The 26,374-nt window shown below is 45.6% G+C and overlaps 1 protein-coding gene across 3 annotated transcripts in view; it reads right to left on the reverse strand.

The window, feature by feature from the left end:
• Positions 1 to 2,970, reverse strand: part of SHTN1 (shootin 1) — a 104,367-nt gene extending 101,397 nt beyond the window's left edge. For all 3 annotated transcript variants that reach the window (XM_075612009.1, XM_075612007.1, XM_075612006.1), the window contains exon 1: positions 2,833 to 2,970. In XM_075612009.1, coding sequence (XP_075468124.1) covers positions 2,833 to 2,890 — 58 coding nt within the window. In that variant the 5' untranslated portion in view covers positions 2,891 to 2,970. The remainder of the gene's footprint in view (positions 1 to 2,832) is intronic.
• Positions 2,971 to 26,374: the final 23,404 nt, after the last annotated feature.

Genomic DNA, 26,374 nt, shown 5'->3' on the forward strand with positions numbered 1-26,374 from the left:
TTTATTTGTGTATATATATATATATATATATATATATATATATATATATATATATATATATACAGTGTTCGACAAACCTATACATTTGCTCGCCCCGGGCGAGTGGATTTAACCCCCGGGCGAGTAAATATTGGCCCAAGCAGCACACGTTTGGTACTAGGTGGCGAGTAGATTTTTTTGTGTGGCGAGTAGATTTTTTGGTGATTTGTCAACTACTGTATATATATATATATATATCAGAAAATAGCCGTGTTAGTCCAGTTGCGATAGTGCAGAATAAATGAGTTCTTCAGTATTAGGTGATACCTTTTTTATTTGACTAACAATTTATGTCATAGGACAAGCTTTCGAGAGTTATCCTCTCTTCTTCAGGTCAAGCAATACTGATATACAAAGGATTCAATGGCTAAAACAGTGTTGAGAGAGGAAAAAAAACAACAGATATGTACTGTAGATAAGGTAGGGTGTTAAGTGTTTGAAGCCAGGGGACAGTGACAAAGAAAGGTGGGGAGGGGGAGGGATGCTGGAGGGGAGAGAAAGTGTGGATAAGAATAGAGGCAAGCAGGATAATTACAAACAATTTTGATAGGGTGTGAGAAAACCCATGTCCGCATTAAGTCCTTTGGTTTTGGTGTCAAAGAGTCTTATCATTCTGTATTATATTATAGTGCACAGAGGTTTTTGAAACCTCATAGATTGCCTCTCGAAAACGTACCACAGCCTATATTTTTCTTGGAATAAGTCTCCTACTAGATCTATTTGGGGGCACATTTTTAAGCAGTGCACTTGGACTGTGCAGATATTTTAAAATGGTATAAATCACCATATTATTTGTCAAAGTGTAAAACAACAAAATACTTGAATTCCAGAAATCATGTAATTTGTTACTGGATTGTATGTCTACATGTGCACGACAGTCACCATCTCATCTTCCTTCTCCTCAAACTCCTAGGAAAAATGCCTTATATACTGTAGTCATATCGTTTTCAGTTTTCTATAATCTCTTCATTAGGATCCAGTCATTTAATTCCAAACAATTAGAAAAGTCTTGTTACAGAATCAAATATTGTAAAGTTAAATCCCTGAAATGTAATGTGCCTCATAGAATTGGTATGACATAGGTATAAGGTTAGGTATTAGGATTTGGGTATTGATCACACAATTGGGAGGTTTAGTGGGTGATGGGTTTCTTCTTATGACAAAACAAAAACATTGATTAAACATTTCTTTGCACATATCAGATGCAATGAGGGTTAGAAACAGGCTTTAGTCATAACCACTGCCCATATAAACGCCCATTTAGAACCCCAAAAGATTGCCTTTGTGATCAACCCCTACACTGCCAGTGAAACCAGCCACACACTGCTCTGCCAATCAGTTGCTTGACCAGGTGATATTATACAGGTGAGATCACTGGAGAGCAGGACCCCATATAGGATTCAGGGATGTATTTATTATGCATGGTTACTCCATAAGGCCAGGTCCATAGTGCCTTCGCCCGTGCGGAGGCGTGCGCGGCCGTGACATCACACGCTTGAAGCGGGTGCGTTTTTTGGCCATGGTACACGCACCGTCCGTGGGTGTGTCTAGGTGCGTGCCAGTGACATCACGGAGCTGGTTCACCCTCATTGGGCGAACCACTCACGTGACCGGCCTGTCGCACGAAGAAATCAGTTTGAACTGATTTCTTGCGCAACGTGCACCCCCTCCCGCGCGCACGCGCCCGCACGCCACATGGACGCGAACACTGCCTTAAGGCAGTCTATTCGCTCGGCCTGCGGTACCATGGCCCCAGCCTTAGACACCTTTCTGCACTGGAAGACCTGATAGACATTTAGGTAACTAGGCCCTCAAATGTCTGATGGCATTGCACCGCTTACTGTTTCCTGCTGTGCGCGCTAAAACTAATGGCAAGGTTCAGGGTCTCATCGTACCTGTGACTGCACTAACTATAATGGTATATTCTCTCTACACCAAAGTAGGAGGAACCCTTACAGTGTGTAAAGTTGGCATGATGCCATCTCCCTCACTGCACAAGTGGCAGGCTGCATGTTTACCAACGCTTTGCTGTAAGTGTTACATTGATAATGTATCTCATGGTCCTTCCCCTTGCTTTGTTGCCCAGGTAGTAAAGCTGTGTTTGTTCCACCCCCTTGGGTACAAAGTTCACCTTGTCCCATTCCTGTACTAAGTGCTATCAGCACAGACAGTTCGAGCTTTTGCAGTACCGTCACATGCCCAAAGTTTGCATGAATTAGAATCGGAACATTCAACCTGGAGTAAGGAAAGTATGTGAGTACCAACATATATATTGCAATGTATATATGATGCCTGTTATGTCACTATTAAAACATACTTACATATATTATACTCAGTATTGCTTTGTATAGCAGCATGTTCATTTTGTTGTGAATTGAACAAATTACATTCAAAAATCTATAAACTTGGGGAATGCCCCCTTTTTATGCCCCAATTCCTCACACTTGAGGTTAACAGCATGACTCCATTCAATGTCCAGCCTTTGGTCCATTTTGCACCCTGAGATGCTTATAGTAAGGATCCCTCCACACTGCTTGTAATGAATGAACAGGACATATGATACACCCGTTAACTGCTTGGGGGGGGGGGGGGAGAGAGAGCATGAGCTCACAGGGAGTACAAGGTTTACAATAATGCAGTATACCCTCCTCTGGGGCAGACATATGGTGGGTGTAGGGACAGAGCTGGGAAGGGTGGCTGGCAGAATGCACTACACCATTGTAACTGTCACTGCAAGAGGAAGGGTTGAGTATCCAAGCACCCCCTGCTTCAATGCAGCCCCCACTCTCTCACCTTGATCCTTCAGAGTCTCTATGAGCTCCATCTGCTTCTCCTCGTCCGAGGTGTTCATTCTTTGGATGGGAGATCCAGGCGGTGCTCACACTAGATAAAAGATGCCGGAAATGGGAGCAGCAAGCAGGGAGGGAGGGGAGCTGGAGGCTGGGTGGAGGCGGTGCTTGGACTGAGATCACCTCTACAAACCAGACTGCATGCACACAGCCTCCTATAGCAGCCTACAGTATATAGACCTGGCACTTACAGTACTCTCATCCTACACAGTCTAGGCTAGACTTTCTACACAGGCAGATTAAGTCATTAATTAGGGGTGCACCAATGCATTAAATAAAAAGGTGCAATTCATCATGCTCTGTTTCTTTACAGAACGTCTGTCTGCTGATATCACCTTTGAATAAAACAAGAAAGGTGTGTAAGAGTGGCAGACTGTTGCTTTTAAAGAATATAGTTTAAATAGTATTTTCTCCTTGGTGCTCACCCTCTGTTGACCCCTGCGTCTCAAAGCTGGCTCCACATGAGCAAGTATTGGAGGTAGAGGAAGCACACAGGAGGCTACGCTTGTAGTGCCGGACGACGCGATGTTGCGCAAAGCAAATGTATTGCCGCCATCGCGTGCGCTTATAGTAAACGCGGAGTGACGCTGGTGGCAATACATTTGTTTTGCCGCGACATTGCGTCGCCGGCACTATAAGCGCAGCCTCCTGTGTGCTTCCTCTACCTGGTCGCCGGAAAGCGAATTACATCTTTCGCTAGTGGCGACGGGTGACGTCACCGTTCGCGTCGCCGTCACTATAAGCTCGGCCTTAGGTTGAGTTCAAACAAACATATTGTATTAGTGCATCAGAGCAGGCATACATACAGTAACGGTTCTGGACATCCCTGTACTTCAGACCGTACACCTACACCCAATACTTGTTCACCTTTGAATAAAACGAGATTTGCCCTGTGCAGTGCGGCTAACCTTTCTTATTGTACCCAGATATACTGTATGATGTAAATTAATGTGGACATCAAGTGATTTATTTGGAGAGATTGCACCTTGAACGTGTTTTGTGTCCCTATTTTGCTCATTTGGGTCATTGGACAGACATTGTGGTGGAATCCAGTGACAAATCTATGTGACCGTGAGAAGGTCACTTTGGCCCATTTTTAGTAAGTAGTGCTAAGGCAAAAAGCATGTATGGCCAATTCACTTGGAACTTATTTACTAAGTAAATATGGTTCTTAATACCATGCAAAGTCACCGCTACTTTTTTTAAGCCACTTCGACCACTGTCAAGTTCAGACATCAATACAAATTGTATAGAGTTTGCGCACCAAGAGATTGCACGATGGTCCTGAAGCCGTCAGTGTGCAGAATGCTCCAATCATCACCCAGATCTCAGCACAATAGCTAAATTGCATGTTGAAAATTATGTCAATAAAATAAAACATGCTGGTATGTTTTATGATGACATTTTATATAGATAGATAGAGAGATACATAGATAGATACATAGATTAGATAGATAGATAGATAGATAGATAGATAGATAGATAGATAGATAGATAGATAGATAGATAGATAGATAGATAGATAGATAGATACATAGATACATAGATACATAGATACATATCAGCGAAAGGGTGCCAGCCTTTTCCTGCTATTCACTGCTGTTACCAGCTGCTCTGTTATTGGTATAGCACCCTACTAGAATTTGTTTGTCCCTGCATGTCAGCCCTAGTACAGTAGCTGCAGGCAGTGTAGGGGTTAAATCCTCACAAGGCCTCAGTACACAGTGAGTTAGTCACACTGTTGTTACTATATGTTGCCTTTTAGAGGGGCTGTGTTAATCACATGTAATTCTAGAAACTGCCAGCAAGGTCACTTGGTAATGGTGTGACCAGGTTGCAACATTTATTCTGCCCAGATACTGGGGCAGAATGTTGGCCACGCCCCTGTGTATAAAAGGTGGGGTTCCCCTATGTTGTATTCAGAACCCAGGGAGGATCCTAACAACATCAGGGAAGACCACAATTAACATCAGGAGGATCCCCCTACCACCCAGGAGGACGTAGGCTGCGCTTATAGTGCTGGCAACGTTGCGTCAAAACAAATGCATTGACGCCATCTTGTGCGCTTAAGTCATCTCAATTTGATTTTTCTAGCGACCGCAGCCTGACATCCCCGTCACCGGCACTATAAGCGTAGCCTTAGGCCGTGCTTATTGTGCTGGCGACGCGACCGATGACGTCAGCCATTGCTACTAGCGAAACTTATCATTTGATTTTGAGCGACTGTCGCCAGCGACATCACGAAAGGGGGCGGGCCGCGGTCTCTGATTGGTTTAGAGACAGTCACATGTGGCGACTGTCTCTAAAAAATCTAATAGACTCGGCTTCAAAATTTTGGGTCGCTCCGTCACCGTCGCGCTTCCTGTAAGCGCTTGCGATGGAGTCAGTGTATTTGATTCGGAGCGATGTCGCATCGCTGTCGCAAGGCACTATAAGCGCAGCCTTAGGGAGTTCTCCAGGCTATCTTGGCCTGTAAGGCAAGCAGCAGAATTCCTTTTATTGTTTTCAGTGCTAGGGCAAAGTTTCCCAGTGTTAGGGGGGGGCCTTATGGAACAGTGATCCAGTAAGCCTACTCTACAGTAGAGAGTAGTTCCCCATCTTAGGGTTTTTCAGAGGAAAGTCCTAGACGGGTCTGCTAGGAGTTTCAGGGGTAACTCCCTAATCTGTCCTGGGCAGGCAAGAGGCTCCCAGGGAGGGTGAGCACTACAAATCTCATAGCAAGAGGAAACTGGGGTCCATAGTCCCAAAACCAGTTCTGTTTGTGTAGGCATAAGTTTGCTGTTCTAATAGACCCAAGTTAAAATTTTCTGGCACCCTCTTTATTCCTCCCAACTCCTCATACAAGCCAACACGGATCACGCTGCCCTGAGAGGATCCTAAAACCTCTCCTGTTGACGACATCAGGTGAGCCGCTGAGCACTTGCATCCTTTAAGCAAGTCCCAAAACTGTTTAAAGCTACAGAGACTGTTAGCAACACTCCCTTTTCACTGTACACTATTCCTCATGCTGGGGTGGGATAGGGGTGTACATTGGGTTGGGTAAAGTATTTCAGATGCATATTGAAGCATTTCCATCTTCACACATTACCTGCTCCCACAGCTCTACCTCCGCATAATACCACTTCTTCCCCAACGCCAACTCCCTCACACATTACCTGCTCTCACAGCTCTACCTCCGCACACTCCCACTTACAGCTTCCTCAACCCCAACTCCCTCACACATTACCTGCTCTCACAGCTCTACCCCTGCACACTCACGCTTACTGCTTCCCCAACACCAACTCCTTCACACATTACCTGCTCCCACAGCTCTACCTCCGCATAATACCACTTCTTCCCCAACGCCAACTCCCTCACACATTACCTGCTCTCACAGCTCTACCTCCCCACACTCCCACTAACTGCTTCCAGAACGCCAGCTCCCTCACACATTACCTGCTCTCACAGCTCTACCTCTGCACACTCACACTTACTGCTTCCTCAACCCCAACTCCCTCACACATTACCTGCACTCACAGCTCTACCTCCCCACACTCCCACTGCTTCCCCAACTCCTTCAATTTACAAGCATCTCTCCGAAACACACCAACCTTCTTATTCCCATGTACCTTATGTTTCCACTTACCCTTCCTTATAGATTGCAAGCTCTTTGGGGCAGAGCCCTCCTAACTGTAACCATGTATGTGTAGCCATGGCTGGTTCTGGCTATACTTCTGCCCCTCTGTCATGTAAGTCCTGGTAGCTGCAGGCTGTGGCAGGCTATCATATTGGGTTTTCCCCATCCTCAGGGAGCCTCTCTGAGTGACAAAGTGGAGGTGGAACTTGGTCTGTGTGCAGCCAATCGGGGTGCAGACCTTGTGCCCTCCCTCTCTACACTAGGGAGGAAGCCATTCCAAATTATAGGGAGTCCAAGTCTCTCCCTCAAGGGAGTGAGACGTGCCTCAGCCCCCTCAGGCTTGGGAGACCTCAATTCTGCCAGGAGGCCTAGGCACCATCCAGAAGCCTGGGGGCTAGAGAAAGCATATCCAGTACACCTTGAGCCTGCGTTGCACCAGATAAGAATCCAATGGAGGCGTTGCACCAGATAAGAATCCAGCCTGAAGACAACCGAAAGCCTGTCCTGTTTCCCCATACCAACGCGGACCCTCAGCATCTCCTGGAACCTAACAGGTACTAAGCACCACACCACCGGTAGCAAAAGGCCAGTTCTCCGAGACGGGGGGAGGGGAGAGGCGCTACATATGTAATTAATATTTTATTGTTTTCTGCCTCCAACCCTATTGTACAGCACTACGGAATGTTAGCATGTTATAAATATATATTTTATCATAATTTTATCTACCCCTGGATCTAGTGGAGGACACCCGCTTTCGTTTAGGATAACCACAGCATGGTAAAATAAAAGACGTAGAAATAAAACCTAGATATATTTTTGCACAGGCTCCCTACAAGCAAATAAAAATAAAATGTTTCATGAGCCACCATGAAAGATGCAGATCTGAGCAAGCAGGGAACTGGACAGATTTCTCCCCAGTCCCTGCCCAAGGGACATGACGTGTGTGTGCTGTGTTTGTTCAGTGAATAGGTCTCAGGTGATTTATTGCATAGTCAATAGAGTCTGGTTTATTTTAACGGCAACTGATTGGTTAGTACAGTAAATGATCATCCATAGAAAGAATTATTATCTTTCACTTCCCTAAACTGTTCCTCATAGTGAGTTGTGGTAGGTGCGTTTCCACAAAGGTTTTCTTGTTTGTTTTGCTCTATAATAAACTACCCTTTCTGCTTTGTCCTCAGCTAGGAATCATTGCTTCCAACTTATCTCGAATAGAAGCTGCATTGTACAGTATATCCAGGAATGATAAAAACTGCAGACAGGTATCCCAAACCTGTCTTACTCCATCATCACACAGCATACAGTGCTTCCACTGCAGCCCAGGACTCTGGGTAACGCCATGCAAATGAGCACTCATGGTCTGTCACTTTTGGTTTCTTATCCACTTAACCCCTTCAATGCCGGAGGGGTCAGGCCTCTGGAGTGCCAAAGACCCCTCTGGAAAATCATGATCATGTGTTTGCTCCGCAGTGATCGCAACATCACCCGATGCTTTGAGCAGAGGTGGAGGGTCAGGACATGCTCTGCACTGATCGCAATGTACCAGGTACGTCACAAGGCCCTAGAACAAGCTTATGCCTGCTGTGTCGCGCCTGGGTTACAGAAGTGCATCGCCAGCAAACCTCCTGACAGGCAGCCACTCTTAGAAAGTGCATTTCTGCCCAGGGAAGCAGGGGGTCTCTAGAGCTTAACCGTGTTACTTTCAGCTCAAGGGACCCCCTGCTTTCCGAGATGCTTGGCTCCGCAGGTTGCAGTCCTGGCTGGGCACGCAGTTTGGCAGTTTAAAGGTCCCGGGCCCTCGGTCGCGGCATCCTATTGGCCCGCCATTCAGCCCCTGCTTCCCACCTAATACCCAACAAAACCTACGTGGGAATGTACTTTTAAGATTGAATTAGCGGACTGTGAGTGGGTTTGCTGGCGATTCACTTCTAACCATTTCTATTCTAAGAGACCACGTTCATTCCTACAAGTTTGTCAGGAAAACGCCTCCTCATCCAGTCGGTAATTAAACTTTTGCACCAGGCAGATGTGTTATTCTTGTGCTTATGCAGGGGTGCAAATGTTAGTAGAATAGCTGCCGTGAGAGGTTGGAACATAGGGGACCTCCTGGTTCGGGAAATGATAAAAATGCATTGCAGGCCCCTCTACCAAAATATTGAGGAAGTACGTGACTACATGTACATTTTACGAGGTCAGTGATTACATGTACATTTCACAAGGTCAGTGATTCCCAACAGGGGGTTTGTGAGGGGCTCCAAGGGATTTGCCAAAATAAAAACGTACGAGTGGGTTTCTGAGCCCGTGGGGGTACTGCACACTTCGTAAGACCCCAAACAGCACCTTAGCATGGGTGGGTATAGCTTTCACTTACAACTGGAGCTTCCCACAATGCTTTGCATTGACAGCAGCAAGGCATTATGGGGTGTGACTTTGTAAGCTCCTGCAGTGAATGACAGGTATACCCCCCGATGCTGCCTGCACACACTGACGGGCAGATAAGCGTGTGTTCCCCCATGAGCTCAGGACACTATGATACTTGGGATCGGTCACACAGCTTTGTTAGCGATAGCCTGAGTCTGCAATAAGATTAATTAAGGGTTCGCGAAACAAATATTTTCTAGCAGGAGGCGCAGAGATCCACAAAAGGATGCTAAGTGTTAGCACGCCATTACTCCCATTCATTTTAATGCTAAAACTTAGCACCTGTTTGTGGATCTGGGCCTATATGTCTTGCTCCCTGGCCATGTCCTGCTCTTTAAAGCTGCAGTTCAAGAAATATTCTATATATATGTGTTTTTTTTTTTAAATAAATCACTTCTGTACTATGAGAAAATACAAGCATTTTTTGTCTCTATAGCAACTATTTACAAAGTCACATCCACTTCCTCTTCTGACTGGCTCCGGCACACCCCTTTTGCCATCTCTCTAGCAGTGCACCAATTGTAGCTAGTGCCTGCCTGGTCACATGATCTTCCACACAGAACTTTGCATTTTGGATACTCTTCTGCAGCACTAACAGTGATTTAAAAGAACCCCCGAGTCGAATCTTCGTCGATCGATCGGCAAAAATTAGCTAATCACTTGTCAGTGTGCAAATTGTATTAATGCACATATTGAAGGGGAAAAAAATGTTCAAACCGGCAGCTTGAATTGCAGCTTTAAAAGAAACAGAGAAACATTTGTATCATGTTAAATGTAATCCTTCCTTCCCAGGCCCAAAGGAGTGTTACGTCGAGGTAGTGTTTTTAAGCATAAGTGCACAGTGTGGTTGGGTCACCTTTCTCAGGGTGCTGGTATCCGTGCAGGCTGGTGTAGTAAGAGTTAATGGAAAAGGGGCGCCAGGAACTTTATTTAGACAAACAGTTCTTTATTTATTATTGTAGGTATTCATACTTCTTCCCTGGGGGTTCAGACAACAGTTCAGGGACGCACCTTGCAACAACCCATGCAGTTTACCCTTTGGGTGTGGGGGGGTTAACTCCAGTCCTCAAGGGTCACCAACAGGTTAGGTTATCATGATATCCCTGCTTCAGCACAGGTGGCTCAATCATAATGACTGAGCCACTTATTAAGCCACCTGTGCTGGAACAGGGATATCATGAAAACCTGACCTGTTGGTATGTATGTCTTTATTTATATAGCACCATTAGTGTACATAGCGCTTCATAGTAGAAATACACGTGACAATCATATAAATAACACATAATACAAATAACAGATCATGGGAATAAGTGCTTCAGGCATAAAAGTAAAATTTTGGAAGAGGAGTCCCTGCTCCGAGGAGCTTACAATCTATTTGGTAGGTAGGAAGAACGTACAGAGACAGTAGGAGGGCATTCAGGTAAGTGTGTCTGCAGGAGGCCAAGCTTTATGTATCATGTGTATAGTATTATCTACAGTGCTACTCATATGCTTCTTTAAGCGAGTGGGTCTTAAGGTTGGTCTTAAATGTGGCTAGAGAGGGTGCTAGTCGGATATTGAGGGGAAGGGCATTCCAGAGGTGCGGGGCAGTCAGTGAGAAAGGTCTAAGGCGGGAGAGGGCTTTAGATACAAAGGGGTAGAGAGAAGACATCCTTGTACAGAACGCAAGAGTCGGGATGGTGCATAGCGAGAAATTAGGGATGAGATGTAAGGAGGGGCCCTTGAGGACTGGATTTGGCCACCCCTGTCCCAATCTCTAGCTGCTGAGGTTACCAAGGTAACCTTTTGACTGCAATGAACCCTGGGGAGAGTTTTATTTTAACCTTCCAGGCTTAATAGGCAAAACGCTTACATTACACATCTGATTTAAAAAATGAAAGTAGCATTGGAAAGAGCCAAGATTGTATCTCCTAAAGTGACCCAATTTAAAACATTACATAAAAAATGACAATCAGCACAGAATGCTGTTTCCCACCCCCCATCCCCACCCAATTGGTTTTTCTTTACAGTATTCAAACCACGGCATGCTCGAGGGCTGACCCCTGCGCTCAGTTCAGCTCAGGCCCCTCGTTTTCCAAACTCTCACAGTTTTATGTGTTGGTGTTCTCCCTCCATTCTGGGAATTAAAAATGGCTGCCAAACACCGGGGCAATAGGAAGCTGCAGCAGAGGGTCTCCGGAATGGAAAATATCATGGTTCAGCTCCTGAGGACCCCACACTTTAAATACAGTGGGTGGGATTACTGCTAATGAAGTGTAACACCTCTACCTCCGGCCAACAGAAGAGGGGCGACACCAAAGGGTCCCAATGTCTCTATAGTGTTGTACGTGATGCTCAGTGGTTCTTTTACCTTAATTCTCAGGGGCGGCTGGCCCATGTGGGGCTGGTGTGGTGAGCAATAAGCAGAGGGTGCCAGGAATTGTTCTGTTACTTTATTTAGAGGAACACAAAAACTTCTTCAGAGGTGCTGAGGCAGCATCCCCCCCAAAGAGGCAAAGCTCTTGCACTTTGTACTACTGTAATGATACACTCCCTCACTTGAATGGTGGCTGTTCGCACCTCACTGGAATCCCTATAGCATTCCCACAGGGGCGCTACACAAGTAATATTCTGAAGCATCCCACTTAAATGTTGAGGATGCGTACATAGATTAACAGTCTCTGTAGTGTGACTGTACAGTATTTACTTATGCCCAAGATAAAATACTAAAGATAGCCGAAAACAACTCTCACATCAATAAAATATGTGCAGTAATTGGGATTTTTTATTAATTAAAATACCAAGACTGCAAACCTGATGCAAAAACCTACCAGGCTAATCACAAAAAAACATTAGAAGGCCACAGGACTTCTTTTTCTTTGATACAATTTGTGTAGCTTTCAGCACCAGCTGGGGTTCTGGGAACACCCACTTTTGTTGTTCTTATAAGGAATGGTGACACACTGTTTATCAGCCTATACTGGGGCGCTGTGTTTACTGACCTGCTACAATTTACAGGACTTGCTCTATCCTACCTACCCACCTCTATAAACACAAAGAAAGCCCACAGCTCAGCCTGTTTAGGATAAAATGTGGCCCTGTAGGGACACCTCAAAGGAGATTAGGATCATTTATTCTAATCTATTCTTTTTATTTCAAAATATTCAAGATGTTTGTTCACAGGATGTGCGTGTGCGTGTGTGCGTGTGTGTGTGCATGTGTGCGTGCGTGTGTTCGTTTTCTGCTACATTGCTCTCCTTGTTTGTCTGTTGTGTTTAGCGCTTTTTAAATCTAACAGTAGGGATTACGAAAACAATTTTGCAAAGCTGTCCAAGGCAGACGCATTAGAATGCATTGAAGAGGCCGTCCAAGCAGCTTTAAAGAAAAAAATAAAAAAAATATATTTTTTTGTTTTAATATATGCAGCTTTTGATTACCTTTATTAAAAACTAATTACCTTAGCTGCAGATCGATCAGCAAAAATCCTGTTTCCCAAGGTTCACCAAATGAACTGCCCTACAGACCACCGTAGTAGTGATGCGCTGATCCCCCTCGCCCAATAGGCAAACAGCAGCTTGCGCATGCGCCTGTCAGCACGTCCTGAACAGCAATACAGGCTCCCTACATGTACTGAAGCATCGATAAATGGGAAAAAGGTAGTGCTTCACTTTAAGTACATTTTCGCTTTACATACATGCTCTGGACCCATTGCGTACGTTAAAGCGGGGTATGCCTGTATATTCAATCACTGCCGCCCGTACCCACTCATTTCTATTAGCCTCAGTGGCTCTCATGAGCTCCTCGGGGAGATAAGGTTAATCGTACCCATGGGAACGCCCAAACCGCTGGACTAGAACTCTCTGCATGGCTACTCTTCATAAGATTTCGCCCAAACGCCCTGCCTGGCAATTCCCAGAATATTGGTCCATCCCAGGGGGAAGCATATAAATCACCCCCCTTCTCTGGTGGTGCAAGTAGTCCCTGATCCATACATTGGTTATGTTTCCTCATTATCTCCACGTCCTGCTCTGGAGTAAACTTGCCATTCTCCGACCAGTGATCTACCTGATCGCCCCTTTCCAGGACAAAGCGTGTCCTGTTTAAAAGCGGTACATAACCCCTGAACATAGGATCCCACCACCTGTACACATCATTGGCATCATCAGATACATATCATATACTTTTCCAACAGTACGTTCTGTTGCTACAGTCATGGTAGGGGATCATGGCCGAGGGGACAGGTGACGGTGCTTGTTATCTAGGGCAGGGATCTCTGGCAGGTGGCGGGGACAGTAGAATGGGCAGTGGGGGATTGGGCTGGCACCTCCTTCTTTATGACTGGCGTAGCATCAGCCACCTCCATTCTCGGAGAAGGAACAGTGTCCTGAACCCCAATCCAGGCGGCAGTAAAATAGGACATTTCAGGCAGTTCACACTCCGTTTCTAGGCAAGCATAGCTGGCCCAAATAAAAGCAGTCAATTGCCCACGGCCTCTGGCGGCCATGGACTTTGAACAGTCCCGATCTGGGCTTTTCAGGCCCTGAGGTTCAAGGCACACGGCCCCAGTGCTGGCCTTAACCAGCGATTGGTCTAACTCCCGTTCTCGGCACTGCAACACCACAGAAAGGCTGCGGAAGTACTCACCGGAGCAGTAGGGTCACGCGGAAGATCCCGATGAACAAGGTCATCAGTGGGAATAGCTCCCACTGGCAGCGCCGGAGGAGCATTAGGGGCAGCAACAAAAGTTGTACCAGCCGGTACTCTGATTGGGGACGCCTCTGCCTCGGTCTGCGGCGTTGAAATACGCTCACGGGCCCGCTCGCACCGTAGATATTCATCCACACACATCTCAGTGGCAGCCACGAAGGCTTCCGCACAGGCACTGGCTTCCTGCATCTCCCAGTGCTGCTGTAGAAAATGGTCAGCATTCTCGTGGGTCACGACCATGCCGGATTGACATCCTGGACGCCATGGCTGGGTAGTCATCGGCCACTGGGTCTGCGGAGATGGCCGTTGCATCGGGAGCGTTGGAGGCACCGTCCAGGATGGACACACCCTCGACAATCGTCTGCCTGGACGTTGAGATCGCCGTCGGTGTCACATCCCGGGGAAGGTTGATCATGGGATGCAGGGTGGAGAGCGTCTAGCAGGGCTCTCTCGGCTGGGCAAAGCTGGGCAATGACCCCTCCAGGGTAAATAAGAAGAACTCGGGACCTCTTACACCGGCCAGTGTGGAGACAGGTAAGTCCTTCTTGGGTGCTTGATGCTCCACCGGGCTGGCATCGCCGTTCTCTAGTAAATGGTGAGCGCCCAGGGACTCCGCTCATGAGTCCCGGCAAGGATACTAGTATTCCCCGCAAAAGACAATGCAGGAAGCGTCGCGGCCAGAGTGGAAGAGATCGGACAGTATGGTCAGGTACTCCCTCTCTGTGTCCGCAGAGGAAGTCTCCACCACTTGCTGGAGCTTACGGATCAGTCGGACCCGACTCCGCACCTCCGCCAGGGATAAAGCCTATATAGGCCGGTCACAGGCCGGCAGCCACGTTGCAAATAGGCCACATCGCATTGTAGGCAACGTGCGTCGTTTCCTTTTTCGCCTCCCGGGCAACCGCAAATCAGGCACACATAGTTCAGGAATTTCTCCTCTCTGTCCCGCATCATTAGAATGCCTCCAGGCAGCGTACATTGCTGGAACGGAAGTTTATCCATAGTAGTAGAACCAGAGATAGTTCAGTGATAAACCTTCTGACACTGAGCAACACGTGCGTCTGGACTCTGGTGGCTTTGCATCCGGTCACACCCCATACTGAGCCATTGGCTCTTCAACTCCTCCCTCTGGTGAAACCAGGAGTCCCAGTCGGAATAGAGGGGCGTGGCTATGGACTTTGGCACCAATCCCAGATATTTTGCAATGGTGAGCTTGCATCTTGCAACTCACCACGCAGTTCCTCTTGTTGTTCGGCGGGAACCGCAATCAGACTCCAGAATCCTCCTCAGGGACCCTTAACTCTCCTCCTTTAGTGCCTGTGACCAAATCCATCTTGGTTGGGGCTGTGTTTCAAGCGGCCACACCAGCTGGCATGCTCCACATGCACTTTCGTCCTCCCCAACTGCAAGCGGATAGTCCCAATATGGGGGGGGGGGGCTATCTTTCACGCCAGGTCCCTATCCCACTCACGGATCAAGCACAAATTATTTGAGCACACACTCCAGTCCCACCGCGGGGGGTGCTCTCTTTCAAGCCACATCAACCCTGGGACATGTGCTGCAGTGAGTCCTCGGCTGATACAGTGGTGTTCAAGCACCTCTCAACCCTGGATCGTAGCAACATAAAAGGCACCCAACAGAGAGTCCAACATGGGGTGCTATCTTTCAAGACCATCCCCTAAAGGCATACTCACTGTGGCACCTGGCACGATACGGTGTGGTTCAGACACCTCTCCGCCTTTGTAGTGGAAGGGACCCGGCCCTGATACAGTGTGGTTCAGACACCTCTCAGATCTGCATGACGTCCCGGACAAGGTAAAACGATGGCCCCGATATAGTGCAGTTCAGGCACCTCTCATGAGGCAGCAAGTGGAGTTGCAACGTGAGCAGGTACCATATAGGGGTACCCTGCACTAACCGACAGGGAACGCTCGGCCTGGATACGGTGAGTGCCCCCATTCACTTCACCTTCAGCGGGTTTCCCAGCCATACTTTGCCGCCCCTGTTGCTCATCTCAGCAGCGCCTCCAAATGTAGCACCTGTCCCCCCCTCACGGAATATCTGGCCACTACATGGGTGTGTTCCCTGGTACTGTGAGCTCACCTGTGTGGTACAGAAGGCCTGAGGGCTCCGCTGGTGTCATTTGGGAGCAGCAACAGGGCAACTTTCTCTTGGTTCTGCTGTGCAGTGCCTCCATCCCATAAGGTTCCTGCAGGATGATCCTCACGGGCAATCATTCTCTCCAATAACTACACATCATGGTGGGTCCAACTGTAGCTTTATTGCATGACAGTATGGTTATCCGCCAGCCCTGGATCAGACCCCAGGGGCTTGAGGCCCCCAGAGCACCTCCTAATCTCCTTAACCCTCTTGCAGGGAGAAGGGTATCACACTGTCTCAACCATCCACAATTTGGTAGAGTGTCTGCTTTTATATCTGGGGGGGAAGGGCTTGTAACCCCGCCCCATAACAGGGCAGGTCTAGTTACTGAGGCCTCACACCATATACATGTGACCCAGTCAGTACCCTCCCCAGGTATGACACTAACTGCTGTTTTAGGCCTGCCCCTGGATAAGCAACATAGTACCCATCCAGGCTGCAACTGCAGGATGGGCACTGCGCAGGAGATTAACCCCAACACTGCTCAACTCCAGTCCTCAAGACCCCCCAACAGATCAGGTTTTCTAAATATCCCAGCTTCAGCAAAGGTGGCTCAACCAGTCCTAGCTTCAGCACAGTTGGCTCAATCAGTCCCTGCATCAGCACAGGTGGCTCGATCAGTGGCTCAGATAGGTGCAAACTTGGAACCAAATGCTTTGAAATAAGGGGCAGGATGAAAATGCTTTAACATTGCCTTGATACATTGGAGCAGATTTATTAACACGGGTGAGCACACATAAGCAACAAGCTTTCATGAAAAAGAAAGTAATAAAACATATGGATGTTTCATGGACATATGTGTTTCTCTTCCAAACCTGGCCCTTCGTCAGAGGGAGTGGATCCCCAAATAGCCAAAAACTGAGTGGACGTGATATACAGCAATGGGACTTCCAACCAACCAAATTCTGCAAAAAAACAAGGCGGGGAAGGGAATGGAAGAACGATAATTTGGATACTAGGCAGTTATTACATTTTTATTGGTTTTTTTTGTTTTTGTATCAATCTTTTTTTTATTGGCAGCAACAAATACAGACATGGATACAGACGTGTCATAGGCATTTTTATTGTTTTTAAATGGAATCCCGACTACTGTACACATGGGTCACGTTGGATGCAGTCTCTTTCTATATTAGTATTGAACACCAGTTTTGCCTTAAAGCTATACAACACATTAGTGATATAAAAAAAAATAGATCTAAATGAAGCACAATGCAATTTTTTTATATCCCAGTATCCTTGTTTTATTCACACATCAGTCTATTCTTCTTGGTGGGAATTTCTTCCTGCAGGCAAGAGGTACTGCCAAGGGCATGAACGTCGCGCCCTCTTATGCAAATTTATCAATGGGTTGGCGGGAAGAAACCTTTATCTACAGTGAGGAAAATCCTTATGGTCAGCATATTGTTCCTTGTACTGTAAGAGATTAATAGATGATTTGATATTAATTTGGAGTTGTTCTTTAAAAGACTTATCAACATATTTGTAGATTATATTAATGATAATAATTTCAATGTGAGATTCACGTGTACAAAAATTGACATATATAGAATATTTGGACATATCACTGTGGGTATTGATTTTGAAGGTACAATTCACTAATTAAACGAAACGCCCTCTGGTAATTTTTTGTTGAGGGCTGACAGATGTCATCAAAAAAGTCTGAAAGGCAAACCTGTGCTCAATATTTAAGGGTACGTCATAACTGTAACAGCTCTGATGTGTTTATGCAACAATCCAACTTGCTTTATGAGACTGTTTTACAGAGGGAATATCCTGCTTGTATGTTGGACAAGGCATGAAATAGGGTCCTTAATAGTGAGAGGGAATCCCTCATATTTGAAAGTACAAACAATAAGGATTGAATGTTGGATCAAAATACAGATTCACCTAAGTGAATTCTAAAGTACAATAGGAACAGTCTAAACACAACATGGCTTCTCAGCACACACAGCACTATATATCTCATCAAATGTCTTTTATGCATTGATCTAGCTCAGGGGTGGGCAACTCCAGTCCTCAAGGGCCACAAACAGGTCAGGCTGTAAGGATATCCCTGCTACAGCACAGGTGGCTCAATCAGTCCCTCCATCAGCTCAGGTGGCTCAATCAGTCACAGCTTCAGCATAGGTAGCTCAATCAGTGGCTCAGTCTTTGATTGAGCCACCTGTGCTGAAGCAGGTATATCCTGAAAATCTGACCTGTTGGTAACCCTTGAGGACTGGAGTTGCCCACCCCTGTCCTAGATTGTGCAGAGGGCCAGGTGCTGACCAAGGAAACCACTTCCCATAGACTATAATGCAATGCTTCTGCAGTTACACCTTTCACTGTTACCCATGGTAGAGTTAGAACATAATGGATATTCACAGTGTGGAGCAATATTAGTGCAAAATAAAGCCCTGGAATTATCATGAAAATTATTCCCTCTGAAGAATCCTGTTCAAAACAATAGGATTTGAAAACTTTCATAAATACTATGCAGGTATTTTGCCCCTGTTTTGCAGCTGAGAGACTTTGATAAAAAGAAGTTAATTTACTAGTCTCCTGGCTGCAAAACTGGCACAAAACCAGCTAATAAAAGCCACGCCATTCATCTAAAAGAAAATTAATTCCAATGAAATCAACGAGATTTTTTCCTTTGATAAAACGGGTGCAGTTCTCTTGCACTGACCTTGTCCCAGCTCTGCAGCCAGGAGACTTTCATACATAAGCCCAACGTCTCCTACGCGTGATATTAAACTAACTTTACAGGGCAGTGAAAGCGGGGGGGGGGAGCTAAAAACCTTACCCCGGTCCCCTTAGCCTGAAAACGTAACCCCCTAACCCAAAAACCTGTAAAGTTAACCCCTATTACTAAGAAATGCTACTGCACTTACCTTAACAGCGGCGGTGAGATGTCCCATTTTGACTTTCTCTACCCATATGATACTAGTTAAAAGTGCTGTCCCTTCCCCCCCCCCCCCCCCCCCCTTTTCTACATAGATGAATCATTTCAGCTCGGGGAACCCCTTGGTTCCCAAGATAATTAATGTCTTTGTAGCCCTAGTACTTCCTTGTACTTAAATCTCCCGCGTCACGCAGACCAATAGGAAGCTACAGATAACAAATGACGTTGCGCCTTCCTATTGGCCCATGTGACACGGAAAATTTAAACCTTCATTTTGTTTCCCATGGAGGGGACGGTACCCGCGATACCTTCAGTTGTGAGTAATGGGTATTATTTTTTATTAATTAAAGTGCAATTCTTTTGCACTGGTTTGGCTTTAGTACAGGGGTGGCCAACTCAAGGGCCATCAACAGGTCAGGTTTTAAGATTATATCTGCTTCAGCACCTGTGCTGAAGCAGAGATATCCCTAATACCTGACCTGTTGGTGGCCCTTGAGGACTGGAGTTGGCCACTTCCGCTTCAGTGAATTGCCTTCACCATTCAGTACCATGCATAGGAGTCTATAATCTTCTCCTCAAATTCAATAAGGATTATATATGCAAACATTTTGCAGCAAAAAAAATAAATGTTTGCATGTAGTTTTCGTTACAGAAGGGGACTGCTTGTGAAATACAACACACTGATTCTCGCCACAGGATAAATAAGTTAACAGGTGTTATTTGAGAAGAGGGGGGTTTGTTTCCCTCTGTTTCACGTTCACAGAGGAATTTAAATGTTATAATTTTGTAGAGTGAGTTGGAAACACAATAGGCTGTTTGTCAAGGACCTTGCTTGCAAATGCATTGTAAAGTGACACAGAGTCCTGATGTGCTACATTTAATCTATGAGGTTTACCACCCCCGGCTCAAAAGAGTACCGTGACAGTGTTTGCAAAAATGTCTTGTTAGGTAATATTTCAGTATTTAAATGAACGCATGTCAGTGCAGTGCCTGATAAGTGCTAGACATGTTTAACCCTCTACTACCCATGGTAATAAGCGGCTAAGTGATCTTGCACTGCATAGGCTTTTGTGCTAGACGGTTATGTTTGTTTAGTGCTTTAGCAATATCTACTAAAGGGTTTGTGAGTTGGGGACTTTAAATAAATGTTTTCTTGCCCAATAATTGGGGGTTTCTAACAATGATTCTCAAAGAGATGGGGGCTGAAAGAAGATTGATATACCCCCTTGGTATCCATCTACTGCCTCGTGGGCAAAACTGTTCACCGGTGGGTCCCGGTGCAAGTAAAATAAAAGGCTCCCCTCTCTCCCGGTGGCCCTCGCTGTGGAGTGGGTCCTTACACGATGGTGACAGACGGAACCCACCGAGGCGGAAGTTGGGCCCGGCTAACATTGGGGCCTAACTTCTGTGTTAGGACCATCTGGGTGGGCTTCCTCTGCCAGGTAAAGCCCTGCACCACATGTAGGGCTCAGGGAGGGGGTGTGGAGAAAGCTGGGCTTTTAGAAATGCTGGAACATCGTTCTGGCGGGTAAAATAAATACCAGAACAGCATTCCGGCACATGGGAGGATGGGCCCCCAAAGGTGGTGTACCCTGGTGCAGCCGAACCAGCTTACCACGACCAAATGACCACTGGTACTTGGTTGAAACTCACCACGCCGCCAGGACCTGTCACTGACGGCTGCTATGGTAAGTCCCTAACCTTAACCCTTAGTCTGAAAAACCCTAATACTAACACTACCCCCTATCCTAAAAACCTTAACTCCTAAGCCTAAAGCCCCTTAAGTTAACCCCTTACCCTAACCACTAAAACCCTAACGTTAACACCCTATGCACTAAAAGCTTCCCTTATTGTAGAAGCGGCCTGCAGCGGAGCTTCCAGCGGCTGATCGGCTGTTGAGGTGTTTCCATCTACAGCCGAACGTCGCCCTTCATTTGGTCGCAGTCAACCGGTTGCAACTAAATGTCCCATTCCGCCGGCAGCACATGTGTTAGTTCTGCCACGTGTACTGCGTATTCTTATCACAATGCGTCCCACTCACACTGTGCAGCAGAAGTTGCAAAACCCTTCAAAATGTCCCCATTTGGGGCTACCTATCCCTCGGGAATATAGATACCGAAAGTATGTCAGAATGCTACATAGACATTGAAGATCTTTTGTGCAGTTCTTCATACGCGGACTGATTAAAACTGCAGTAGGAAAGAACAGAGAAAGTTTAAAGAGACCCACACTGTATTATACAGGGAATTAGAGTAATTACGTGCGCTCTTTCAGAGCCACTTAGAACATGACTTTTCGAGTAGGGACATTATGTACATTATCATCATTATCACTGATGTCCATGCCATCCTCATTTTATTCTGATTTTAATAACGAGCTCTGAGTATGTGGAAAATTAGTGGATGGTTTTGACTGTGGAAACAGCTCAGGTAGAAGCACCAAAATTGAAATGAAAAGTTAATTAAATGGTCCTTTTGCGAACAGTGTAAATTCTTGAGGACTTGACGGTTTTTCTGTTCATTTCAAGCAATTTACCTGTCCCCTAAATATATGTCTCACCAAGAATATCTCACTGTTACATTGTATGGGTTTGTTCCCATTGATTGGTAGAATTAGATGGGCCTCACACTCTTTGTAATGTCATTTTAAATGCATTAAGAGACTCGAACATTATTATATTAAAAAAAATTGCAAGCCTTTATTAACATCAGTACCATATACAGTATATTTACATGACCATTGCATGACATTAACTTGCAGGTGAGTTTTATGTGAAACATGGCACTTAGCTTTCAAAGCAACTAGTTGAAAGTTAGAAGGATCAGAGAGTCCCCGGGCCACATAAAGGTGTTTCACGGGCCACATTTGTCCCATGGCTGCCAGTTACAGAGCTCTGCCTGGTAGTGAGGCAATATAATGGTGGTACTCATGCATGGCGCGCGGACACTGTGCGGGTCACGTTGGTCTCTTCGGTTCCTGGGCTCAGGCGGCGCTCCCGATCCTCGGGCATTGACATGTGACGTGTGCGCGGTCTCCTCGGTGCTCTACAGTCCCTGCCGCCAATCCCCGCCCTCATCCTGACGTCAGAGGTACAGAGGGCCACCTGTTTTCCACCAATGCTTTGGAGCAGGGGTGGACAACTCCAGTGCTCAAGGGCCACCAACAGCTCAGTTTTTAAGGATATCCCTGAGCCACTGATTGAGCCACCTATGCTGAAGTAGAGACTGATTGAGCCACCTGTGCGGAAGAAGGGATATCCTTAAAACCTGACCTGTTTGGTGGCTCTTGAGGACTGGAGTTGTTCACCCCTGCTGTATGGGCTCTTAAGCAGTGATCTGAACAAAGATGGAGGATGTTCTCTTCCATTCAGGCTAAGTCATCACTGCATCAGAGAATGCACACGGGCCCGCTGCCAAAGTGTGTTAATGACGTTTTAGGATTAAGAATTCTAAATACTGTATTATATGCATCAAATGCAACATTGGGATCTTACTGAGTTGGACTGGCGATGTAAGCCAAGGCAGGAATGATATGATTACCATTGTGTGACATTTACTGTATAAGTGGACCACCATTAGTGTATCTTGGTATACGCTGGGACACACACAACAACACCACCATTCAAATAAACAAAACCAGTGTGCAGTGGTGAAGATCCGCTGCAATGTGGCCATTTACTATTGATTAATCCAATCAGGCAATCTTTGTGAAAGCCACGTTCCTTCTCATAAATGTGGCATCTTAAATGTTACCATGTCTTTGCTGAAAGTAGCCATCATTGCTCAAATCAGCGCACATTCAGCAGCTGAGCGTCTGATTGCAAACTGAAGCAAACAAGCTTCTAATCTTAGTAACTGATTAGAGGGTGATCACACTCAGCCATTGCTCAATCTATAACAAGCCATTAAGTTGCTCTGTAACCAAGAGACCTGTCTTCTTAATGCGCTGGTACTTGTTTAGGGGACCTTGAACTTCAATTTAAGCAATATTACCCTCTTTGTTGCAAGTGATTATGTTGCAATGCATTGCCGGGCTTCTCTGGCAGTGAAGGGGTTACATACATACATACTTCCAGTTCTTTAGATAAAGGAAACTCAGAAGCCATCAAGCAATTCCTAAAGCTTTCCCAAAATTCCATCTGTAGACTCCAACTTCCTCAACCAAATACCAATAAAGAAGCATTAGACTGGGTTAGGTCTGAAGGTAAGAGGTGATGGTTTCAGAAATGTGCAAAACAGCAGAAATAGCATTAAAATACTATCTGTGACACTCACCACCAAAATACTATATACTTCTCCATTTCTTTATCTGATTATTGAAAACTTGTAGATTTTCCCCCAAACTCCCCTACAGGTGTACACTGGACATTTCCCCAAACATTGGGACTCAAGCTGCTCTTTGAATAAGACATTCACTTTTTGCAGCTTGTTGTGAAAGGGAGACCCCTGATTTATAAATGGAAGGGGTTAAACATGGCCATGGGGATCCGTGCCCCAAACATTGAATAGGGGAATGGTTAGTATAGTTGTAGAATCTTAGTTTTTAAAAAAATGAAGGTGCTTATTAGGCTGTGGCTCACTTTAGTTAAAGTTGAGTTGGTGATGAGGTCTTCGGTGGTTTTGGCCACTTGAAGCATTGCGTAAAAGGGGTGGCGGGGTTTGCTAGGCTATAAATACTTCTCGCCATGGACCAGGGGCGTAGTTTAAAATCTGTTGCCCATAGGCACTAACCTTGGTGCCACTCATGCCGCCTCCTCCTGCAGCTAGTGAAAATGCACAGGAACAAGTGTCCATGTACAAGTGGGGTTATGTGACAGACACATGGCCCTTCTTTAGGCCCGTTCCCAGCTAAGTGTGGTACTTCCCTTCATATAAATCTTGGAGCTCCTCCATAATACTTAATCTCGGGTGAGTGATGAAAAAATCCAGCAACAGTCATATCAGTTTCCAGTTTCACCGCGTGGCGTCACCCCTCTGCCTGATGTGTTGGGGAAGAATGTCATAGATCAGGGGGGCACAAACTTTTTTCCCTGCGCCCCCCTGCCGGTGATCACCCCGCCCCCCTCACCCCGGCTCCGGCGTCATGACATCACGTTGCCATAGCAACATGACATCACATGACCTCGCGATGTCATTTGCGATGGCGACGCGTGTGGAGCCACGGTAAGTAAAGGTTTACAGACGCCCAGTTTGCGCACCGCTGTCATAGATGTTTTGTACATGTTTAGCAAGTGCTATGTAAATCAATGCAGTAGCCCTAACAAGGGCCTATTAATTTAACTGTGCATAAGCTTACTGCTATTTTCTTTGCATGGCTGGAAAGGTTCCTATGCAACATTATACAATGCATCATATCTCTTTTAAAGGCTCAATCCAAGCAATATCCTAAATATGTGTTTTTTTTAAATGTAATTTAAATAAATCAGTTCGGTAGTATTAGATAATACTTTCAATTCTTAATGCTATTTTAATGAGTTGTAATATACTGAGCATCCTTTGATTTCTATAGCAGGTTTTTGCACATATCCAAGCAGTACAAGATTTTTGCAACACCTTCCTGTTTGTGATCATTTGTTGCCAATATTCCCAGCAGTTTGAACTGCAAACTGTAACAATCGATAATGTTACCTTAGTAATATAAGAATACATTGTAGCTGCTGAGTTACACTGACTCCTTTCTCTTTCAATCCCCTCTCCTTTCTCACTCACCCCCCCCCCATCCTCCTCTCACTTAATTCCACTAAATTCTCCCCTCACTCAATTCTCCATCTCCTCTCTCACTGCGAAAGGAGGCGCCAGGAGAGGTAAGTCTCCCGTCTTGCAGGAGGTTGACAGGAGGCTGGAGGAGGAAACCACTGGAGCTCCCACTCCCTGGAGTGACTGATCCCTGAGTATCATCACGCGGGCCATTCCAAATGCCTTCGGACCACGGGTTGGCCACCCCTAATCTACACCATATATTCCCATGGTACCACGTTTTACATCTATAACAAAAAAAGTATATATTTTACTTATTTTATTTATAACTGCTGTATACCTCTGCATATACAAGAATACAAAAAAAGGAATTCTTATCCCAACCAGCTTGTAATCTTATTATAGACTCCTCTTCCTAAATGTTACGTTTATGTCTGAAGCACTTATTCCCATGACCTGTTATTTATATTATTTGTTATTTATATGATTACCACGTGTATTACTACTGTGACGCCCTATGTACATTAATGGCACTATACAAATAAAGACATACAATACAATACATAGTGGATGAGGAGCAAGAAGGTAAATAAGATATGTTTAATGTAAATTGTGGGTGTTACATTGGCAAAAGTAGAAATGGTGTTACTACCGATTGCACTTACGGTCACTCATACATAATGTTAAAGCATACAACCCCTGCAGGTACATGTTTGGGTAAAAATAGACAAGACGTAACCCTTCAAAAATGTGAGTGGGCCTGAGCCAAAATGTATTCTCTTGAGATAAACTGATCACCAGATCAGTGAGAGTAAACACGCCAACTATTTAATTTTTACAAAATATACTTCAAAGGGGCCGTTGGAATGGAAAGAGGTTAATGAATGAAATGAAGTCAGTAAGGCAATATGTGGAATAATGAAAATAGCAGCCAGGAAGCCATTAGTCAGAGACCGTGATGCAGCCCCAAACTAAGGAAAGGATTAAATGAAGCCAACATGCAAAAGGACCAGTGCTTTTAGAATCATTAATAAAGATGTGAATGAAAAACATGAAGAGGTAAGAAGCATTATAAAGCACTACAAGGTCTTGGAAGGAAAGGCTATCAACACCGACATTTACTTGGTAATGGGCTATTAGGTGTTACTGCGTATGTGATTAATGTGATTGCAGCAGTGGAGCCTTTGTATCGTAACACTGTGTGTGCTGTGGGTTTCTGCAAAGTGTCGCGAGAGCTCATGGAAATAAAGTATCCAATGACAGATTATTATTATTATTTGACCCACCTGGTTTGCCCATTTTCCAAACTTTCCGTACAACCCCATAGACCTGAGTTGATCTTTAACTTTGGTTTGTTTCACTATATTTGACTACCCACTGCCTGTAAGATTGCTATCAGTGTAAATCCAAAACCTGAACCCAAGGATCCCCAGTCACATCAGGAATAAGTGATAAGAAATTAATTGTCAGACTAAAGTTAAATACAATTATAGGAAGGGGATCATTTTTAGTCATCTGTAAAATATGGTCTGCCACAGGTAAGAATATGTTTAGAAAGCTCTAATCCAGGGGTGGCCAACCTTTCTTTCAGCACTTTTTGGGCGGGCCACAGTCCTCTCCCCCTGCACTCTCAATTCCCCCTCCTCTCTCACTCAGTTCCCCCCACATTTCTCCTCTCTCACTCAATTCCCCTCCCCCTATAAGAATTTTATCTTGGGGGCATTGAAGTGCGTGTCTGTCACAATGTGATCACCACAAACAAGGCGTGACAGCGGGGCCGAGCTGGGGATGGATATAAACACCACCGACAGCCGCGTGGGCGTGTCTGGAGTGTAGGTTGGTCAAGATAGCCGGGTCAGGGTGGCAGAGGTACATATAGTCGATATACTTGCCGGTGTCTGGGTTGGAGAGATACGGATCATTACAGGTACTATTAGTCAAGGTCCGGGTTGGAGAGAGGAGAATGGTTGTTGTACGGATGCTGAAGTCAGAGTTGGAGAGGTGCAGATTGTCGTAGTTAGCC

The sequence above is a fragment of the Ascaphus truei genome, chromosome 8 (assembly GCF_040206685.1).
Source record: "Ascaphus truei isolate aAscTru1 chromosome 8, aAscTru1.hap1, whole genome shotgun sequence".
In the NCBI taxonomy this organism is placed as follows: Eukaryota; Metazoa; Chordata; class Amphibia; order Anura; family Ascaphidae; genus Ascaphus; species Ascaphus truei.